A 20229-nucleotide genomic window follows, 5' to 3' on the forward strand; every position below is an offset into this window, starting at 1 on the left:
GAGTCGGGGGTCTGTAGCGCAGCTCCGCGGGAGTATAGCCTGGGCTGTACCGGGCCTCCTGGTCCGGTAGAGTACTGTGCTGTCTTCGGGCGTGGTTCTCCTCCTCTTCCTCTTCGTCTTCAGTTAGGTCATCCAGTGCTTGTAGTCTCTGGTTTAGCCTCTCCACAGGATATGCTGCTCCTTCCCGGTTGCTAGGTCTCGCTTGGACCGGTGGGGGGAGGTGGTCTGTGGGGGGTATAGACCTCGTCTGTTGGTCAAGTTCAGGGTTGTTTACTCGGCTAGGGGATGCCGCCCTGGAGGTGTGTCTAGACGAGTTCCTGGAGCCTCTGGCGGAGGGAGAAGGTGTTGTCCGTCTGATCAGCTGTTCTATTAGTTGCGACTGCTGTCTGTCGCGCGCTGCGTCCCGTTGAGCACCGGCTCGTTCTCGGGCCACATTCTCTTCCATCTGAATGCGTCTTATTTCTAGACGTATCTGCTCGTGTTCGCTTCGCTGCTGGATCTGCAGTCGGTCGCGTTCAGCAGCGGCGTTCAGGCTGATGAGGAAGGCCTGCTGTAGGGTCCTCTCTGCCTCGCTGGGAGAAGGCGGTTGTATAGGGGAGCCTTCCCTCGGGGTACTCCTTGCGGAGCCTTGGAGCTCTATCTCCACGGTGCTCTCCCCGTCTTCTTCCGTGCCGAGTTCTCTCTCGGTAGCGTTGTATTCCTCCCGGGACTCATCGGGGACTACTTCTTCAGTGCTGGCGGGGTGTGAAGTCATGTCTGGTTCCCACTGGTCCCCACCGTGAACTTGGTCAGTTACATTAGAGCCCGTAGGGGCCTCTATGGTCGGGGTAGTCTGGGCGTTGGGGTTAGACATACTTTTACTTTCTAGTTTTACCGCGTTTACTGTTAGTAGAAGACTAGGTTGTTGACTGACAGCGTAAGCCTCTAAGTACTGAGGGAGCCGTCGTTCGCGCTGCGGGCGTTGGTTAGGAGGATCGTTTCGTGGAGTGTTCATCATAGGCCATTTCAATATTAATAACACTATATTAATATTACACTAATTACCCTCCGGCTCGAAGGACCAATTATAACTGAGGGGTACAATTCCCTGACTGTATTACTAGATATGATACTTACTACCACTACCTTTGTACTTAATATTCGGCCACCCAGTACACGGCATAAATATATTATCATAAACACTCTCACGTAGATGAAACGGATCCAACACAAATGTACGAAGTCGAAACAGGTCTTTATTTCTACACAGCGATGGTGTGTAGAACAAGCACTTAATCACTTAATTACATTTATGAATTGAAATAGTATGCACTTTTATGGCAAAGAGTATTCGTCGGTATATCAATAGAGAATGTCCAATCTCTGAAGGCGCAGGTGGTAAATATACGACCTGGAATAGTTAAGGAATAACAGCAATGATACTTTAATGATTATATACTAGATACACTAGAGGGGGTTAATCCGGTCGCTTGTAAGCCGACAGGAGTAGGAGGGGGGGGGGGGTAGAATCCGGCTGCCTCGTCCGGCCAAGGGTATCCCAGGTGAACCCACTGTAGTGCCGTTCAATGCGCCGGCGATCCTTGGACCACAGATGAAAGCAGGTGGACTCTTTGTGGGCCGGCTCTCTCCGGTCCACGGGGAAGAGACGTGAAGCGACCTCGTCTTGCAGAGCGTCTCCTCACCTTGCGTCCTCTCCAGGGGGGGGGGTTCCAACACACGGCAGTGTCGGGGGTCTTTATCCATGGAATAATCAAAGTATACAAAGCATAATCCGTGCCTGGGAAGGCGGGCTGTCGTCGGTAGAATAATCCGGTATACAGGTCCACTCGCTCGTCGGCTCTGGGGCTCCTCGGGTGCAGCTTCACGTAGGGTCAACCACCCTGGGTAAGCAGCCAGTTCTCTGCCCGAAACGATGGGGTACTGACGACGGTAGTATTCTCACCGCACGAAGCACTATATATTAACAGACTATTATTAGCTTAATAGACTACGTCCAACTCGACGATATAGTGCCAAATATGACTATTCAAATATTAATATACACGATGTCTCAATACCGATGGTAGGCGAACTTGGCCTTACTCCCACACGTGGCGTCGCGGGGAGGCTTTACGTCTGTGACTCTATTGGAGGGTAAGAAACTGGACTGAAAAGAAAGTCCTACTTTAGTAGCGCAGTATATATACGCACTATGAACAAATAGTCCCATTAGTGGTGCGGTAGCCAGATTCCTACGCGGAACTAGGACTTGTTCGTACATGTGGAGCGGTACGTTTGAACTGGGTCTGAGGGGTATGGCAGCCTGGCACCAAGGTCTCGACCAATAGTAGAATGGAGACTATTATGGGATGTTCAGTAGGCTAGAATGGATATTCAATGCATATTGTACAAGGAATATACAAGGGATATCAGGGAATATTAGAGAATATACAAATACAATTAAATATATATATATAAATAAATATATATATTCGGTTTAATCTGGCCCTTCACAACAGTTGTCAATATTCCAATGTACAGTTTTGCTTGTACAGTTGTACAGTGTTTACCCCCCCCCCCCCCCCCCCCCCCAACCTCCGCACGCGTTACATTCCCCCAGTGAAACTCCTCGCTGTCAGGTGAAAAGAAGCAGCTGGCGACTCCAAATGTATCGGAGGTGGAATGTGGTAGTTCTACACCCTCCCCAGGCCGACAGTGGGGCAATGCGCGCAACGACCAGTGTAACTGAGGGGTACAATTCCCTGACTGTATTGATAAGTATGGTATCATTAAACCACTACCGCTTTATGTACTTTAATTACTGGCCATACAGTACATGATATATAAATATGATGAACACTTCCCACAATGAATCGGTTCCACACAAAGGTGTAATCAAGTATTTATTGCAGCAAAAGGTACATAATATACTTCTCTGTATTTTACTTTGGATGCGCTTATAAGGCAAAGGAATGTGCGTAGGCAAATCAATAATGAATGTCCATTCTCTGGTTACGCAGGAGGTAATTATACAACCTGAATCTTAGGGAATTATATCTATGGTACACTAGTAATATATAGCGGGAGATACTGGAAGGGTCCCCCCGGTTGTAAGCCAGCAGGGGTAGAGGATCTGTCGGTAGTAGAGAGTCTGGTCAACGATGACTAAGGAGACTCCAAGTACAGGAGACGGTGCAATAGTCTCTTGATCCACAGACGAATACAGCTGTTCTCCGTAGACTGTAGCTCCACAGTGAAGAAAGCTAGCCGGCCTCAGGCTCTCTGAGGCGCAGACTCGACTGGTCTCCTCACAGGGTAAATCCAACACGTGTAGGCGTCGGCGATTCTCCGCTCCATAAATCACAGGACCAAAACAAATATAATCCAGCCGCAAAGGGCTATGTAGTCGTCGGGTAGATTAATCCAGTGTACATGTCCACACGGTTCTCGTCTAGGTCTCCTCGGGTGAAAGCGCCATGAAAGCAGCCCAGCCTGGATAAGCACTCTAGCTGATACGAGGAAGCGTTGGTGATGCTGGTCACTGTAGAACTTTAGCCGCACGATACACTATACACAAATAGACTATTACTGACTTAATAGAAATATGTCGCACTCGACGGTATAGCGCCAAACTCTGACAATTCAGTTATTAATTCGCACGCGGTCTCAATGCTCTATTTGGGGCCAAACAGGCCATACTTCACCGCACGGAGTATCGTGGGTGAGGCTTCAACTTATTGGGTAACTCTACTTCTGTATTCACCTGCGCCATATTTATATGCACGGCGAACAATCTAGTGCCAACCTCATTTCTGTCTCGTATCCCTGGGCAAGGCCGGGCATGTACAGACATGTCTTGACGGTGGCTTTGAACCTGACTCTGGAGGCACGGCCCCGGCGGCTGTGGACCGCTGTCCAATAGGAGAATGAAATATTATGGTCTGTAATAGGCTAAAGGGATATTCCGTGTATATGTACAAGGAATATACAAGGGATATCAAACGATATACAAATACTATGCAATATATATCAATCAATAAATATATATATTCGGTTTAATCTGATCCTTTGTAACAACCAGTAAGCAAATTGACATAACGACTAAATTGGGATGGGTGAAGAATACAGAAAGCCCAAAAATAAATAGAATAAAAAAATTACAAGAAAAAATAACACCTAAGAAGAAAACCTGAGAAATAAAAGTCAAAGGTACAAGAATGTACATATTTGTATTTATTTTCAATTAATAAACACATACAAAAAAACGCAAATATTATTCATATAGGACATTGTTGTGGTCTGAAAATGAATAGCATCTGCATAATTCAGGAAATAATACTACAATAATAATTAGGGATGCACCGATTACCGGTCCGATCCATTACTTTTAATGAACAGTATAGACTTGGACCGTCAATGTGGGGTCATTAGACCCCATAAGATATAATACATTTGTCTGCATTAGAGAGAGTTAATGTGTCAAAAATGCAGCAAATCAAGTCACTTTGCTTTGATTTCTGCCACGTTAGATGTGATTTCCAATACCAGTATCGGTACCGGTGCATCCCTAATAATAATAATCATAATAATTCTGGATATAATAAATAGCCCTACTCTTTCTTCTGCTGTGGCGTGTACTATGTGTACGTGAATAAAGTGGTTCTCATGAAAGCTCTGTTCTGTTTGTTTTTCTCTCCTACTGTAGTTAAAGAGCAGCAGATGTGTCATCTGAACGTCTCCCCAGATAAACTGCTTCCCTTCTCTTTTCCAATTTCCTCTTCCAACGCCGGTGAACTGGTGGGTACATCGCCGTGTAGCACCTCAAAGGCGTTAAAAACTAAATTACAAACATCACAAAACAAGCTAGTCAGACTACTGCTTGACCCGACTCCTAGAACCCACCTCACCCCTGCCCACTTTGACAACCTAGGATGGCTTAGAGTAGACGACAGAGTACAGCAACTTGCAATGGGCCTGGTCTACAAGATACACTGTTTTATTTGATTTGATCTTATTAAGGATCCCCATTAGCTGGTGCCATAGCAACCAGCTAATCTTCCTGGGGTCCACACACACAAAAAAACATACAAACAGTGTAAAACAAAAATACTTTACAGTGTTCAAAGCTATTTAAGATTATTTTTTTTAAAGTGAATCTACTGTAAATGCAGCAGAGGTTTTGAGGCAGGTTATTCCAAAGAGTTAATGCTCTAAAAATAAAATATCTCCTTAAAGCGTTGGTTTTAGGACCTGGCAATTCAAACTGCCCACTACTGGAACCTCTAGTGTAATGCTCATGCACAGTATTACTAAAAACAATCTGATTATGTATAAAAACAGGAGTTTTACTGCTCATGACCAACTACACAACTAAGGTACCCATGTACATGTCAAATTACTTCCCAAAGGTCAGTGAATACCACGACCACAACACCAGAGGGAGCTCCACAAATCATGTGAAACCCAGATTCGGCTCAAACAAGGGACAAAACACATTTGGCAATTATGCCACATCAATGTGGAACGCCCTACCCACAGCTGTAAAGGAATGTGAATCACTACCCACTTTCAAAACCACTCTCAAAGAGCACCTACGGGAGACTGCAATTCGAAACTGGCCCCTGTAAATGTCCTAACCCAACCCCCTCCAATGTACAGTAAATGTCCTAACCCAAGGTAGACACCAATTTCCTTTCTGTGTGTACAAACGAATGGATATGTACCACTAGTGGTCCGTATCCGCTTCCATTAATTTGTGCAAAAAGGAAACATTGCATCAGATGTAGCAAAGAGGAATATATATCCTTATTTTTCTTTTATTTAGTAATGTAAAAGGAGCACGCCAATGTTATGGGAAATTAGCATACCGTCTTCTGTGGAGTAGAAAGCTATCCGACTGCAAGCTAGTGTAATCGGTCTTATTTTACATGCCCCGAGTATGACACACTGTACCTCCGTTACACTCACCCCCCTAAACTCACACCACCCAGGGCATCTGGGTCACGGTACCACTGTAACCAGTCTTATTTTACATGCCCCGAGTGGGAGTTAAACCCCGGTCTCCCGCGCCGCGGGCGGCATCACAGACCACTATACCAAGAGGTGAATTCACTTCTAAGTAATGGGTCTGGATGCCTCTGGGGAGTGAGTTTACTTGCAGTACCGCTGCCGTCCACAGTCACTTCACAACACTGTCCATCGTGACTGTGGATAGACACACGGTACCTCCGTTACACTCACCCCCCTAAACTCACACCACCCAGGGCATCCGGGTCACGGCACCACTGTAACCGGTCTTATTTTACATGCCCCGAGTGGGAGTTGAACCCCGGTCTCCCGCGCCCCGGGCGGCATCACAGACCACTATACCAAGAGGTGAATTCACTTCTAAGTAATGGGTCTGGATGCCTCTGGGGAGTGAGTTTACTTGCAGTACCGCTGCCGTCCACAGTCACTTCACAACACTGTCCATCGTGACTGTAAGATAGACACACGGTACCTCCGTTACACTAGCATAGCCTAGCATACCTCTCCCCTAGCTTAAAACTCAAGAGAGAGGTGTTTTTGGCCAACAGCTAGGCTAGTGGTCCATATCCACTTCCATTAATTTGTGCTGAGCTAGGCTAGTTTGCAGCCAGATAGCTTTCTACTGAACACACAGAGGAAATCAGTATCTTATCTTCTTGTCTGGAGAAGACTGTAAGCACATTTACCAGCTACGGTTGCTCGGCATCGTCCACTGTGTGTCCTTGTTTTTCTCCGTACTACAACACACAAACAAGTACAGGTTCAATGTTTACAGTATAATGAGCACTTCTGTCATTATAGCAGATGAGTTGAAACACACAACAGACAGACAGAGGACAAGACATGGTAGATAGACATAGAGTCTGCACACTGTGCACTGCATTATAACACCAGATAATAAATAATACACGTTGCGGGCAGAATAGTGTCCTGACTGTACTTCTATTTTCCACATTTGTCTCTGTAAATTGTCTCTGTAAATCTCAAAACTCCGGATATGTCTTTTTTAATAGGGATGCTCGATATTGGCTTTTTTACCGATACCGATATTCCGATATTGTCCAACTCTTAATTTCCGATACCGATATAAACCGATACCGATATATGCAGGGTTTCCCCGTCCAAAAAACGGAATAATTTCAGGTAACTAATAATTTCACTGGATATATATATAACAAATATTGTTATTGTTTTTTTTTGTTTTTAAACCGATACCGATATTTTCCGATATCACATTTTACTGCCGATATCGGCCGATAATATCGGTCGGCCGATAATATCGGACATCCCTATTTTTTAACCTTCATTTTCTATATAATTTTAAATGACTCCATACTGTATATACTAATAACGTTTGTTTTATCTGCAGGGGGTAAATATTGTAACAGAGACAGTGACAGTGTTTACCTACTATGGATGAATTATGTTATATTATGAGTCCAATAGAAGCGGAAATCGAAATGACCCCCCTTCCAATGCTACAAGAAATGGTAGAGGAAGCACTGGTACACTGCATACCTACCAACACTCTACTGTAAATAGATGGAAGACTTTATTTTGAATACAGCAACTCTTTAGATTACAGGCTGCTGCAGATCACAGGCTGCCATTGAGACATGCATTTAATAATCCCTCCTAATTAAATGGAGGGCACTCAAACATGCACACACTGACAGCAGAGGCAACCATGCAAGGTGCCAACCTGCTCATCGGGAGCAGTTGGGGGTTAAGTCTACACCCTCCCCAGACCGACTGAGGACTGTGTCACACTGTCAAATTGCATAACGACTAAATTGGGGAGAACACAGGGAGGGAGGAACACACATTAGGGAGAATGGACTTGTTATTTATCAACCTGCACTTGGAGAGAGTACTCAGAATGATACCTGCACTTTCAAAAAAGGTCTCTCATTTCTCTAATGTCCCTGCTGGTAAAATATCTTTTGATGTGGTCTTCTGAGAAGCACTAGTGGCTGTTTGAGGCATTTGGTCTTATCAGTGTGTATACAGTGACAGATGTGAGGCCATTTGCAGGACCGACTCCATTTGTCTCTCTCCTCATTGCAGATCCCTGATGCTTTGGGCCCAGTGCCCGTCGAGCCCATAGATGTCACTGTGAAAACACGCGTCCCCTTCTTCAAACTCCAGGTACACACAGTAGAACCTATACATAATATATATAATATTTAGATTCGATTCGATTAAATACAAATGTATTGTCATTACAAGTACAGTACAACAAAAATTATGTTTGCAATGTACAGGTGATTAAACTGGGTATAAAATATATAAATGAGTACTACTGAGTATAGTACTAATGCGATGTATGTACAGAGTTGTAGTAATAATATGTACAGTGATACACGTATAAAGAAATATATATTAATATATATATTAATATATATACAGTATATACAGCATTATTGTACATACTATCAAAGTGAGTTATATGGATTATATGCAGGTGTATAAGTAGATATATAGAAGGATTATTTGCAGGTATATTCTTACCGATATGGGACAAAACAAGTATTTATGTCTAGTACAGATTGTTTCAAACTTCATACATAAACATTCTAAATTGGTCCCAGTTTATTTCCCATCGCCGTGTTTACTAGTATTTCCTGTTAGCTTTGATGTTAGCAAACACTGCAACAGGATATAAACTTGGGTCCATTTAGAATGTTTATGTTGTCAAGGTGACTTGGACCGGAGCTGGTCCCTAGTGAGGAAGTCTCATTGAAAAGACCTATTTGCGGTTTACAATCTGGCATTTAACTGACTGCAGCATTCAGAGCTTACTTACACTTACAAAGTGCAGCAGTAAAATAAATAAAAATAAGAAAAAGAAAAGTCAATAAGTGAACATAATAATGGCTTCTGCCTAGTAGAGAACCGTTATATCAGAGTATCTGCAGGGTATTGAAACGTATTAAATTCATAATTAAATTCATAATTCTCAATTTAAGGTATTACAAAGTATTTTGTACAGGTATTACATTTGGGGGGGGGGCAGCTATTGGGAGAAATAATATTAAATATATGATTTTATTTTGTACCGGGAGCTTGGTGCGTCTGGTGAGAGCTTGTATAGAACCTGCACACATTTTAATCAGTGCCGCCGCCAGTTCAGTGTCACTATGTGTTTATTTTTGTTGGTATTATGGTCGTGAACTTGGTATAAAGTTTTGCTCTGAGTGGTATTAAAAAGTTACATTTAACTTGTTGAAATCTGCAGATAAACCTGTATAAGAGACATGTTGCTAAGAATTAGTGTTATTGTGTTACTGTAGGTTCCCCAGCACTATAAACTGATGGGCTACCAGCCTGTGTCCACATGGGAGGCGTATGACAGCTACATCCCCACCACCTTGGCCAGACCCCTGCGCACCGGAGCACTGGTAACTACACAACACGTGGCCTAAAATCATAGTATTACTATCTATCTATCTATCTATCTATCTATCTATCTATCTATCTATCTATCTATCTATCTATCTATCTATCTATCTATCTATCTATCTATCTATCTATCTATCTATCTATCTGCCTGCTGTTGTACTCTTTTTTTCACCCCATCATTATCCATCCATCCATGCTCTTATTCAAGCCTCTGTTTTCTTTCCCGGTTAGGATGAACTGTTTCCAGAGATGATCAGTGGCCCGTCTCCTGGCGCCGTAGAGCTGAGGCCCGAGGGGGGGAAGGAAAAGAAAGAGACCAAGAAATGTGAAAAAGAGGAGAACACTGTCATCCGCTTCACATTCACCTGCCCTGAAGCGTTGATCAAACCTGCTCCTGAAAACCCCCTCAGGATCTTTGTAAGGCCTCATCACGTGTTTTAGTTATCAGATCTGGGTACAAATGTATATATAGAGAGAGATATTATTATTTTGTATTTATGTATTTATTTATTATAACTGCAGTGACTGAGTGAGCAGCACATTTGCACTTTTTCAGCAACGACTTGTTTGTTTCACACAGCAACAACATAACTGTAACAATCTCAACTGTGCACTTCTGATATGTTTGAGGTTGGTTATGAACATATGAACTGCATGAGGTTGGTTATGAACATATGAACATATGAACTGCATGAGGTTGGTTATGAACATATGAACTGCATGAGGTTGGTTATGAACATCTGAACTGCATGATGTAAATCACACCTTTGCTCTGAGGACAACGGGTCAATTCCTGCTCCTCCCGGCAGCATGCCGAAGTGTCCTTGAGCAACTTAACCCCTAACTGCTCCCGATGAGCAGGTTGGCACCTTGCATGGTCGCCTCTGCCATTGGTGTGTGACTGGCATTTTTAACTAGGCTGTTATAAAAATAAAATAAAAAAGTATATGCAGGTTATTGAGAATTTCATTGGTGGAACCGTGTTGACTGAAAAGCTATTTAAAATGTCAGCCACACCCTGCGTATTGCTGTCCGTACTTCCCTGATCCAGAAGGCAACAGGACATGTTGACCTACTACGGTGTGCACAATAGACTTGAATGTACATTACTTCTAAACTAGCGTATTGGATCAGTGTTTGGCCTCATCTGGTCACTGGGGCGACTGTGGCTCGGGAGGTAGAGCAGTCGTCTGGCAATCCGGAGGTTCCCGGTTCGATTCCCGCTCCTCCCGCACAGCGTGTCGAAGTGTCCTTGAGCAAGACACTTTAACCCCTAATTGCTCCCGTTGAGCAGGATGGCACCTTGCATGGTTGCCTCTGCCATCGGTATGTGAACGTGTGAGTGAATGGGTCAAAATGTGAGGAACAAATTGTAAAGCGCTTTGGATAAAAGCACTATATAAATGCAGCCATTTACCATTTTTACCATTTACCTGCTGTGTTGCAGAACCCGGCTCCAGGCCTCCAGGCCTACAAACCAACTCCTCGCTACCTGGAGAGTGACCCTGAATACCACCTCTGTCCGCTGCCTAGGTACCATCCAGAAACATCCTCACCCTGTTACACTGTTACACAGTATAAGCTAAGATCTTCAGGTAGCTATTCGATTATTATAATAATACCAGTAACAGTATTATCTCCTGTGTAGGTACGTCATACAAGAAAGCCATACACAGGGCACCCCGAACACCCAGAAGAGGTTTCTGGATCGCAAGGTGAGCTTTCTTTTTATAAAAAAAAAATTATACAAATGAATAGGTTTGTTTATATGTTTCATTTTAAAGGGGTACGCCAACATTATGGCAAATGCACTTACGGTTGGTCAAGAAGATACATTTCGACTGCTTATAACCCAATTCTATTTCTTTAAAAAGGAAGAATTGATTGTCCGAAGAAGATACTAAGTTTAACAAAGGTTTATATTAATCAATCAGTCAATTTATATCAAAGTTAACAAAGTACATCAATGCAAAGGAAAAACAACATACAGAGAAGAGATGCATAAAGTGTCAGTATGCTATTTCTGAGGAGCTTCTAGCTGTACACCATGTTTTATACTGATTACTACATCCAGGGGGGTTCTGGGGGAGCCAATGATATTCAAGCTCTAATTATTTGTCGCTTCCTGTCTCATGGGCGTATGTCACTTCCAGTTCCCTGCACAGCCAATGAGAGCATTGTTCCTAATAAGGGTTTTCCTGGCCGGTAGCTTTGAGCAACCTGGCCTTGAAGCAAGACTGGTCCTCGCCCAATATTTTTGTTATCACCTTCAGGCCAGACTGTCCAGTGGTGGGAGTGTGTAATGTTCATCCCTGCATAAATTGGGAGCATGCCTACTGTATGTTCCCAAAGCCCAATGATCCCACAGCCCTATGTTCCCGGACGAGAAGAATCTTAGAAATGTGGGAACATAGGGCTGTGGGAACATAGGGCCTAATTTTTTGTGGAAAATAAATCTTAGAAATGTGGGAACATAGGGCTGTGGGACCATTGGGCTGTGGGAACTTAGGGCTGTGGAACCATTGGGCTGTGGGAACATAGGGCTGACCCCTATAAATTAATAGAAGTTCATCACAGGTTTGAGACGGCCCCACCGTTCACTTTTGTCAGAGATGTTGTCAGAGATGTTGCCTGAGGTCATATGGTCATAATGCGTACACACGACCCAAGGATATAATGGATCATGTGAGATTTGCTTAATACGTCGTGGCCCCAATAGATCTTACTGCCAGCGGAGAAGTGTGTGAAAGGTCACAAAACATACATGTACAGTAGGTGAGATATGATAACACAATAATCATGAAAATACACTGCAATAGATACCAATTTCCTCTCGTTCAGTAGAAAGCTAGCCTAGCTGTTGGCCAAAAACACCTCTCTCTGAGTTTTAAGCTAGGTGAGAGGTATGCTAGGCTATGCTAGCTTGCAGTCGGATAGCTTTCTACTCCACAGAAGACGGTAAGCGCATTTCCCATAACGTTGGCGTGCTCCTTTTACCAAAAGAAAAACAAGTATATATATTCCTCTTTGCTACATCTGATGTGTATGCGATGTCTCCTTTTTACTGACTGATGACAGGAAGTGATCAAAGGGGTCATGACCTGGAATAATTTGGATTCCTTGAACATTCTATCAAACATGGCCACCCTCACCAGTGACTGGGCCCCGCGCAGGTGAGTCCCAACGTGCTATGGAGTTATTCACAGTACCTTCATTCACCATTTCATACTTAGAATTGTACTGTAGATTGATACACAAAATGGCAGGTGTGTATTAATGTGCGTCTATCTGCATCTCATAAGTATCCCTGTAGCTGAGGGGTACAATTCCCTGACTGTATTGTTAGATATGATATTTAATACCACTACCTCATGTACTTTAACTTCTGGCCACCCAGTACAAGATATAAGTATGATGAACACTTTCCCACCTGATGAAACGAACCAACACAAATGGACCAAATCGAATATTTAATACAGCAAAGGGTGTACACAATATTCACTTAATTACATTTATGATTTGAAATGTTAAGTATGCACTTTTATGGCAAATGAGTATTCGTAGGTAAATCAACATTGAATGTCCAATCTCTGGTTGCGCAGGGAGTAAGTATACAACCTGGAATATTTAGGAAACGATAGCGATAGTACTTAAATAATTATAGCTGGATACACTAAGGGGGGGGGGGGTCCCGCTGGTTGTAAGACAGTAGGAGGGGGGGGTTAGAGAAGTCGCTGGCGGTATCCCATCTGGCCGACGGTGTCTTGGGAGAATCCAAAGTCTTAGACCCAGTGCCCACAGAACCTGGGGCCGTAGACGAACACAGCTGGACCCTCTGTGGAACGGTATCTGCCGGTCCACAACGGAGAGACGTGGTGCGACCTCACGTGTAGAGCGCCGCCTCACCTGTAGTCCTCTCCGGGGGGTAATTCCAACACTCGACAGTGTTGGCCTTTATCCATGGAATAATCAAAGCACATAAAGCATAATCCAAGAGCCGTGGAAGGCTCGCCGTTGTCGGGTAGAGTAATCCAATATACAGGTCCAGTCGCTCTTGACCCGGAGCTCCTCGGATGCAATCACCACTAGGGGTCTGACCAGCCTGGATAAGCGTCCAGATAACGTCAGGAACGATGGGGGTACTGATAACTGTAGAACTCGAACCGAACGATGCACCATACATAAATAGACTATTATTAGCTTAATAGAATACGTCCAACTCGACGGTATGGTGCCAAACTATGACCATTCAACTATTAATCTACACGATATCTCAATGCCTATTCTGGGCCAAGTAGGCCCTACTACACCGCACGTGCTTCGTGGGGAGGCTTTTGCGTCTGTCACTCTGTTGGAGGGTAAAGAACTGGACTAAAAGAAAGTTCTACTTTACGAGCGTCATATATATATGCGCTATGAACAAATAGTACCACACGTATTTCGCCCGGCATATTACTGCGCGGAACCGGGGGCTGCCTCGACATGTTAGGCGGCACGATTGAACTTGGACCTAGGGGTATGGCAACCTGACGCCAGGTTCTCGTCCAATGGTAGAATGAAACTATTATGGGCTGTTTAGTAGAAACAGGGATATTCAATGCATATTGTACAAGGAATATACAGGGGATATCAAACGATATACAAATACAATTAAATATATATATAAATAAATATACATATTCGGTTTAATCTGATCCTTCGCAACAGCCGCCCCCTAATTAGTCCCACCTAATTAGCTAAGCAGAGACAGATTAACCGCACTGTCTTCCACTCAAGGTCCGCTGCAAGGTCAGTCAACTCACAAAGTCATAGGGTCATGGTCATCATCGATAGTATCTGGGAGTCGGGGCAGTTCTATGAGCCTCGCCACAGGCCGTGTGTAGGTGCGCCCTTGGACGAGTACTTCAGCTGCTCGGACCTTGCCATCGGCACCGGTGATCACTTTGCTTACGCGGCCAGCCGGCCACATAGCTCTGGGGAGTGACTGGTCAACTATCATGACGACTGTTCCTTCTGTCAAATTGTCTCTCTCTTTTACCCACTTCTGGCGGGTCTGTAGAGACGGTAGGTAGTGAAGTAGGAAGCTGCTCCAAAACTTGTCAGCTAGTACTTGGCTGTACCTCCACATTCTTCGGCCGTTCGCTTCTTTGGGCCTGTACATTGTCTGGGGTAGCGCGGGGTCCAGCCGCCCCATTAGGAGTGTGTTGGGGGTGACTGGGTCGACATCTGCTACATCACTGGAGACGTAACCGAGGGGTTTGGAGTTCAATACTCCCTCGATCTCCGTGAGGACTGTCATTAGGACTTCCTCTGCCACAGTCTGGGCTCCGAGTACGGCATACAGGGCTGTCTTTATAGAACGTACTTCTCGTTCCCAGGTTCCACCGAAGTGGGGTGCGTTCGGGGGATTAAACTGGAAGTCAACCTGGGCTGGAGCGAGGTGGGTCTTAAGTTCTGGGCCCATAGCTTGGAAGCTCTCTCTCAGCTCTCTTTCTCCGCCTTTGAAGTTGGTCCCGTGATCAGACAACAATGTAGACGGTTGCCCTTTCCGTGATATGAATCTCCGGAAGGCCATAAGGAATGAGTCTGTGCTCATGGTCGGAAGGAGCTCGATATGTATCGCTCTGGTGGTCATGCATTTGAATACAATACCCCACCGCTTCTCGGTGCCTCTTCCTCTTTTTATATACAACGGGCCAAAACAGTCCATGCCTGTGGAGTGGAATGGCTTGTCGCCGATTCGGAGGCGACAGGGGGGTAGGTCAGCCATCCGTGGTATGCTGGGCTGCGCGCGCCACTTACGGCACTCTAGACAGGTTCGCTGGAAGCGCCGTACTGCTTCTCTCCCTTGTAATATCCAATAACGACGTCTGATCTCCGCGAAGACTCTCTCTGCTCCGGCGTGGTGCACATCCTCGTCGTATTTCTTTATGATCAGCTCTGTGACCTTGTGTCGGCTGTTCAAGACGATCGGGTGCTTAATGTCATCTGGTAGATCGGGGGCTCTCCGCAGGCGACCACCCACTCTGATGAGATTATGTGCGTCACTCTCTGGTGCCAGGTGAATCAGTCTGCTGTCTGATGGGACGGGGTTTCCTCCCTGTAGACAGTCTAGCTCATCGGGGAACGAGTCTCCCTGGGCTCGTTGTAGTAGAAGAAGTTCTGCTTCTTCGTAGTCAGCTGCTGACATGTCAGTGGTGGACTGAATCTCTGGGTGGTGCCGCAGGAATGTCCTTTGTTGCGCACTCTCTAGGGTAATGCAGTCATCTATGTTCGGGTCTGTGGAGGCGACAGTGCTCAGTCCACAGAACATAGGCTTCTTGTTCTCAGCCTCCTCTCTACTTGCTTCCCTCGGGGTGGGCGTAGGCCAATCTCCTTCCGGGAGCTGGAGGAATGCTGGTCCGTCACTGTAGATGTTGTGACGGGTTAGGTCATCCAGGGACATTCCCCGGGTGATGACGTCAGCTGGGTTGTGTTTGGTATCCACATATCTCCAGCTTGCTTCTTCTGTTAGTTCCTGAATCTCGGTGACTCTGACTCCCACGAAGACTTTGTATCTGCATGAATCAGACTTAATCCATGTGAGTACTGTCGTGGAATCTGACCACAAGATTGTTCTATGCACCGGAATGGTGAGTTCATGTTGGATTAACGTGGCTAGATGCGCTCCTGCGAGGGCTGCGCAGAGCTCTAGACGTGGGATAGATTGTTGCTTACGTGGGGCTATCCTTGAGCGGGCCAGTATGAAAGCAGTGTGTATCTCTCCTCCCATCTCTTGGGCACGCAAATAAGCAACCGATCCGTAGGCTACTTCGGAGGCATTGCTGAAGACGTGTAGCTCAATCTCGCATGTCTCTGGCCTCACCGTGGATGGGAAGTAGCTGCGGCGTATATTAACACCTGGGAGTGAGCGGAGTTCCGTCTCCCACTCTCTCCATGTTGAGGCAAGGTGTGCGGGTATTGGGTCGTCCCAGCCCTGGTCCTTGTCCCATAGTGCTCGTACAATCATCTTTGCCCTGGTGGTGTAAGGTAGAATACATCCCAGCGGGTCATATTGTCTGGCGAGTGTTCTGTACACACTCCGTCTGGTGGTCGGTATCGCCGCCGACCTTCCTTGCTCTGGAGCCAAGGGTTTGTGTCTATAGTGGAGCGAGTCTGTTTTGAAGCGCCAGACTAATCCTAGTGTCATTTCTTGGGCTTCTCCTGGGATTGTCGCCATCCAGGTCTCGCTGCTGGCAGCCTTGTCTGCGGAGGAGAGGCTGCGCAATACGTGCGGGTCACTGCTGGCCCACTGCCTGAGATCAAAGCCTCCTTTGATTAGGGAGGCGCGTAACTTGATTAGGAGAGCCTCGGCTTCTTCTTGAGTCGAGACGCTTTGTAGACAGTTGTCTACGTAGAAACTGTTCTTCACACTGTGTTGGACCTCTTCACCTGCTGCTGGGTCCTCTGTGACGTGTTTCTGTAGTGCAAATGTAGCACAGCACGGGCTGCATGTGGTTCCGAAAGGGAGTACTTCCCACTGGTAGATGGATGGGTTCTCATCTCCGATCTTCTCTCTCCATAGGAACCGTAGCAGAGGCTTGTCCTCCTCTACTAGTCTCACTTGCAAGAACATCCCTTTGATATCCCCGCTTATAGCCACCTTGTCCTGGCGGAAGCGCAGTAGCACGCCTAGTAGGGAGGGGCCGAGTGTGGGGCCGGGCAAAAGCTCTTTATTCAGATTTTGGGATCCGATCTGGTAGCTGCAGTTAAACACAATGCGATCCTTGCCATTGTGATGGACCTTGTGATGCGGCACGTACCATGATTCGGTCGTCTGATCGGCCTCTTTAATGTCAATCTTTGTTACGTGTCCCGCTGTGATTAGCTTCTCAATCTCAGCTCGGTACACACTCTGTTGAGCGGGGTCTTTGGCTAGGCGCCGCTCTGTGTTCAGTAGATAGCGCTCCGTGGCGTCTTTCTTTGCGTGAAAGGGGGGCATTCCCTCTCTCCTCAGGAGTGGAGTTGCGTATCTCATCACTCCGCCGACTGTGACTCTCTTTGTCCCCTGCTCGAGTAGGTGGATGGCGTAAATGTCTTCTTTAGAGCGAATGTCTTTCTTTTCGTTCTTAAAGGGCATTGTCTCTAGGGTCCATAGCCTCTCGACATGCTGCAGGAGAGTGGTGTCTTCTTCTGTCGTTCGGGAGTGGAAGCAGCTAGTGGCTGCGGTTCGGTTGAGAGATTTAGCGAGGGGGCCTTGTAATGTCCATCCTAAGCGGGTCTCGACGGCTGCAGGACAGCCTCGGGGACCGGTGTGGACCCGGTCAATCGGGACTATGAGTTCTGCATGGTCGGAGCCTATCAACAGGGTCGGGGTAGCGCCGTTTATGAGCGGGATAGGTAATTGGCGCAGGTGCACATATTTATCCATCAACTTGGTGACAGGGTAGGTGTACTGCGAGAGTCCTATTTCTTGGCTGGTGAAAGCATTTGTGATCTTGTACTGTCGCTCTGGCTGCCCGTTGGCTGCGATAGTGAAGGAGACATTCTCGCCCTTTATCGTCTTCAAATCTCTTCTTATTGTCCGAATCGTCATTTCGTTCTTGCTCCCCCGCAGTCCCAGTTGAGTCGCAGCGGAGGCGAGCAGAAGGGTCTTCTCTGACCCGTCATCAAGGACGGCGTAAGTGTCCATGACTTTATCCTGGTAGCTCAATGTCACACGGACTACCTTTAAGAGCACTTGAGCTCCGTTGCTGCTGGCGGGGTCAATGTACATGACACTTGCCTTGGTGCCGCTCCGTGGTGCAGGTGTAGGCCGTCTTCCGTTACTATCGTGTAGTATATCTAGATGGGCTCCATCGCACCGGCTGCACCTTTTCTTTAGGCGGCATTCGGCTGCCATGTGGGGCCGCGCACATCGATAACAGCGCCGGTTGGACTTTATCCATTGGCTCACTTCTTCTGCATTCATCTTTGTGAATGTGTCACATTGTGACAGCCAGTGTTCTTTCTCACAGTAGGGACACGCTATCTTCCACTTCTCCTTCCTCGAGGGGGTGCTGTGACTCTTACTGCTCGGTACTGACTCTGATTGGTGCATGACAGTCACCGATCTTCTTCCATCATTTATTCTCCTGGGTCCCTCTCTGGAGCTTGGCGTGCTCCGCCCGAAGGTGTCCAGTCGTAAGCTGCTGACCTCTCGCCAGGAAGTCGGCCAGATCAAGGAGGGATGGCTCGGGGCCGTCGGGATCTCGGTAGTCCCTCTGCCGCCGAAAGCGCTCCTGTCTTGCGGGTGGCAGCTTCTCCAAAATCCTCTCAACGTTAGAGTTGGCGTACAGCTCATGCCTGCCCTTCTCCCGTTGAGCTCCCAGCATCCCCACCAGGGACTGCACTTTGATTGACAGGTCATCTAGTGAGCGATTGTCTGTGGCTGGGGGTAGGCGGTCAATATGCCTTATCTCCTGGATTACGTAATCCCATATACGTCCATATCTTTGATCCAGCGCTGCAAGGGCCGCTGTGTATGGGGTCGAGGAGGTAGCATAGGCTAGCGCTATATTGTGTGCTCGCTGTACTTTCAGGTGCTTCAATAATATTGCATACTTGTGGCGTTCATCAATGACATCCGCCAGCATTGTCTCTAAGCACATCCGGAGCTCCGTGTACTGTGCTCGACTCTCATAGGCGAAGTCTGGGATTGATGGCGTGGCGTTGTATGACGCCGTGGATGGCGAATACATCGGCGAGCGTTGGGGGAGAGACCTCCTGGGCGAGTCCCCTCTTGCGCCTCGCTGTGGGCCGGTACTGGCAGGGTACCATGGCCCGCTGGTCCAGGTACTGTTCCTCGGGGCTGGTCGTGCGTCGTGCTCACCCGTAAATAGAGTCGGGGGTCTGTAGCGCAGCGCCGCGGGGGTATAGCCTGGACTGTATGGGACCTCCTGGTCCGGTGGAGTACTGTGCTGTCGTCGGGCTTGGTTCTCCTCTTCTCCCTCTTCTTCTTCTATCAAATCTTCCAGATCTTGTAATCGTTTATTTAGCTTCTCCGCAGTGTAGGCCGCTCCTTCCTTGTAGCTGGGTCTCGCTTGGACCGGTATGGGAAGGGGGTCTGCGGGAGGTCTAGACTCGGTCTGTTGGTCAAGTTCAGGGTCGCTTGCTCGTTGCGGTGACGCTGCTCTTGACTGCTGTCTCGACGAGTTCCTTGAGCCCCTGGCGGAGGGAGAGGGAGTTGTCCTTTTGATCAGCTGCTCTATTAGTTGCGCTTGTAGTCTGTCGCGCTCTGCGTCTCTTTGGGCACCGGCAGCGGTGCGCTGGGCGTCGGCGCGGTCTCTTGCCATATTCTCTTCCATCTGGAAGCGTCTCATCTCCAGACTTGTGCGCTGTTCTTCGCTCCGTTGCTGTGCTTGGAGGTGTTCGCGCTCGCTGGTCGCCTGGGCTTGGAGACGTTCGCGCTCACTAAGCGTCTGTGCTTGGAGCCGATCGCGTTCGGTAGAGGCTGTCAGGCTGACGAGGAACGCCTGTTGTAGTATCCTCTCCGCTTCGCTGGGGGAAGGCGGTAGTGGAGGTGAGCCGCTCCTGCGTGAACCGCTCCTGGGGGTACTCGTTGGGGAGTCCTGGAGCTCTAGTTCCTCGGCGCTCTCCTCTTCTTCTTCCGTGCAGAGTTCTCTCTCTGTAGGGTTGTCTTCCTCCCGGGGCGTGTCGGGGACTACTTCTTTAGTAGTGGCGGGGGGTAAAGGCATGTCAATTCCCTCCTGGTCTCCACCGTGGGCTTGGTCAGTTACATTAGGACCTACTAGGGCCTCTGTGGTCGGGGAAACCTGGTCGTTAAGGTCAGACATAATTTTA

The 20229-nt window shown here is 47.0% G+C and overlaps 1 protein-coding gene across 1 annotated transcript in view; it reads left to right on the plus strand.

The window, feature by feature from the left end:
• Positions 1-20229, plus strand: part of cfap221 (cilia and flagella associated protein 221) — a gene marked incomplete at its 3' end in the record, with an annotated part of 70284 nt that overhangs the window by 42396 nt on the left and 7659 nt on the right. The window contains exons 14-20 of the mRNA XM_084329031.1: positions 4685-4776; positions 8074-8154; positions 9300-9422; positions 9640-9825; positions 10856-10941; positions 11057-11123; positions 12487-12581. Coding sequence (XP_084185157.1) covers positions 4685-4776; positions 8074-8154; positions 9300-9422; positions 9640-9825; positions 10856-10941; positions 11057-11123; positions 12487-12581 — 730 coding nt within the window. The remainder of the gene's footprint in view (positions 1-4684; positions 4777-8073; positions 8155-9299; positions 9423-9639; positions 9826-10855; positions 10942-11056; positions 11124-12486; positions 12582-20229) is intronic.

This window comes from Notolepis coatsorum (assembly GCF_963971535.1).
Source record: "Notolepis coatsorum genome assembly, chromosome: 14".
NCBI classification, from domain to species: domain Eukaryota; kingdom Metazoa; phylum Chordata; class Actinopteri; order Aulopiformes; family Paralepididae; genus Notolepis; species Notolepis coatsorum.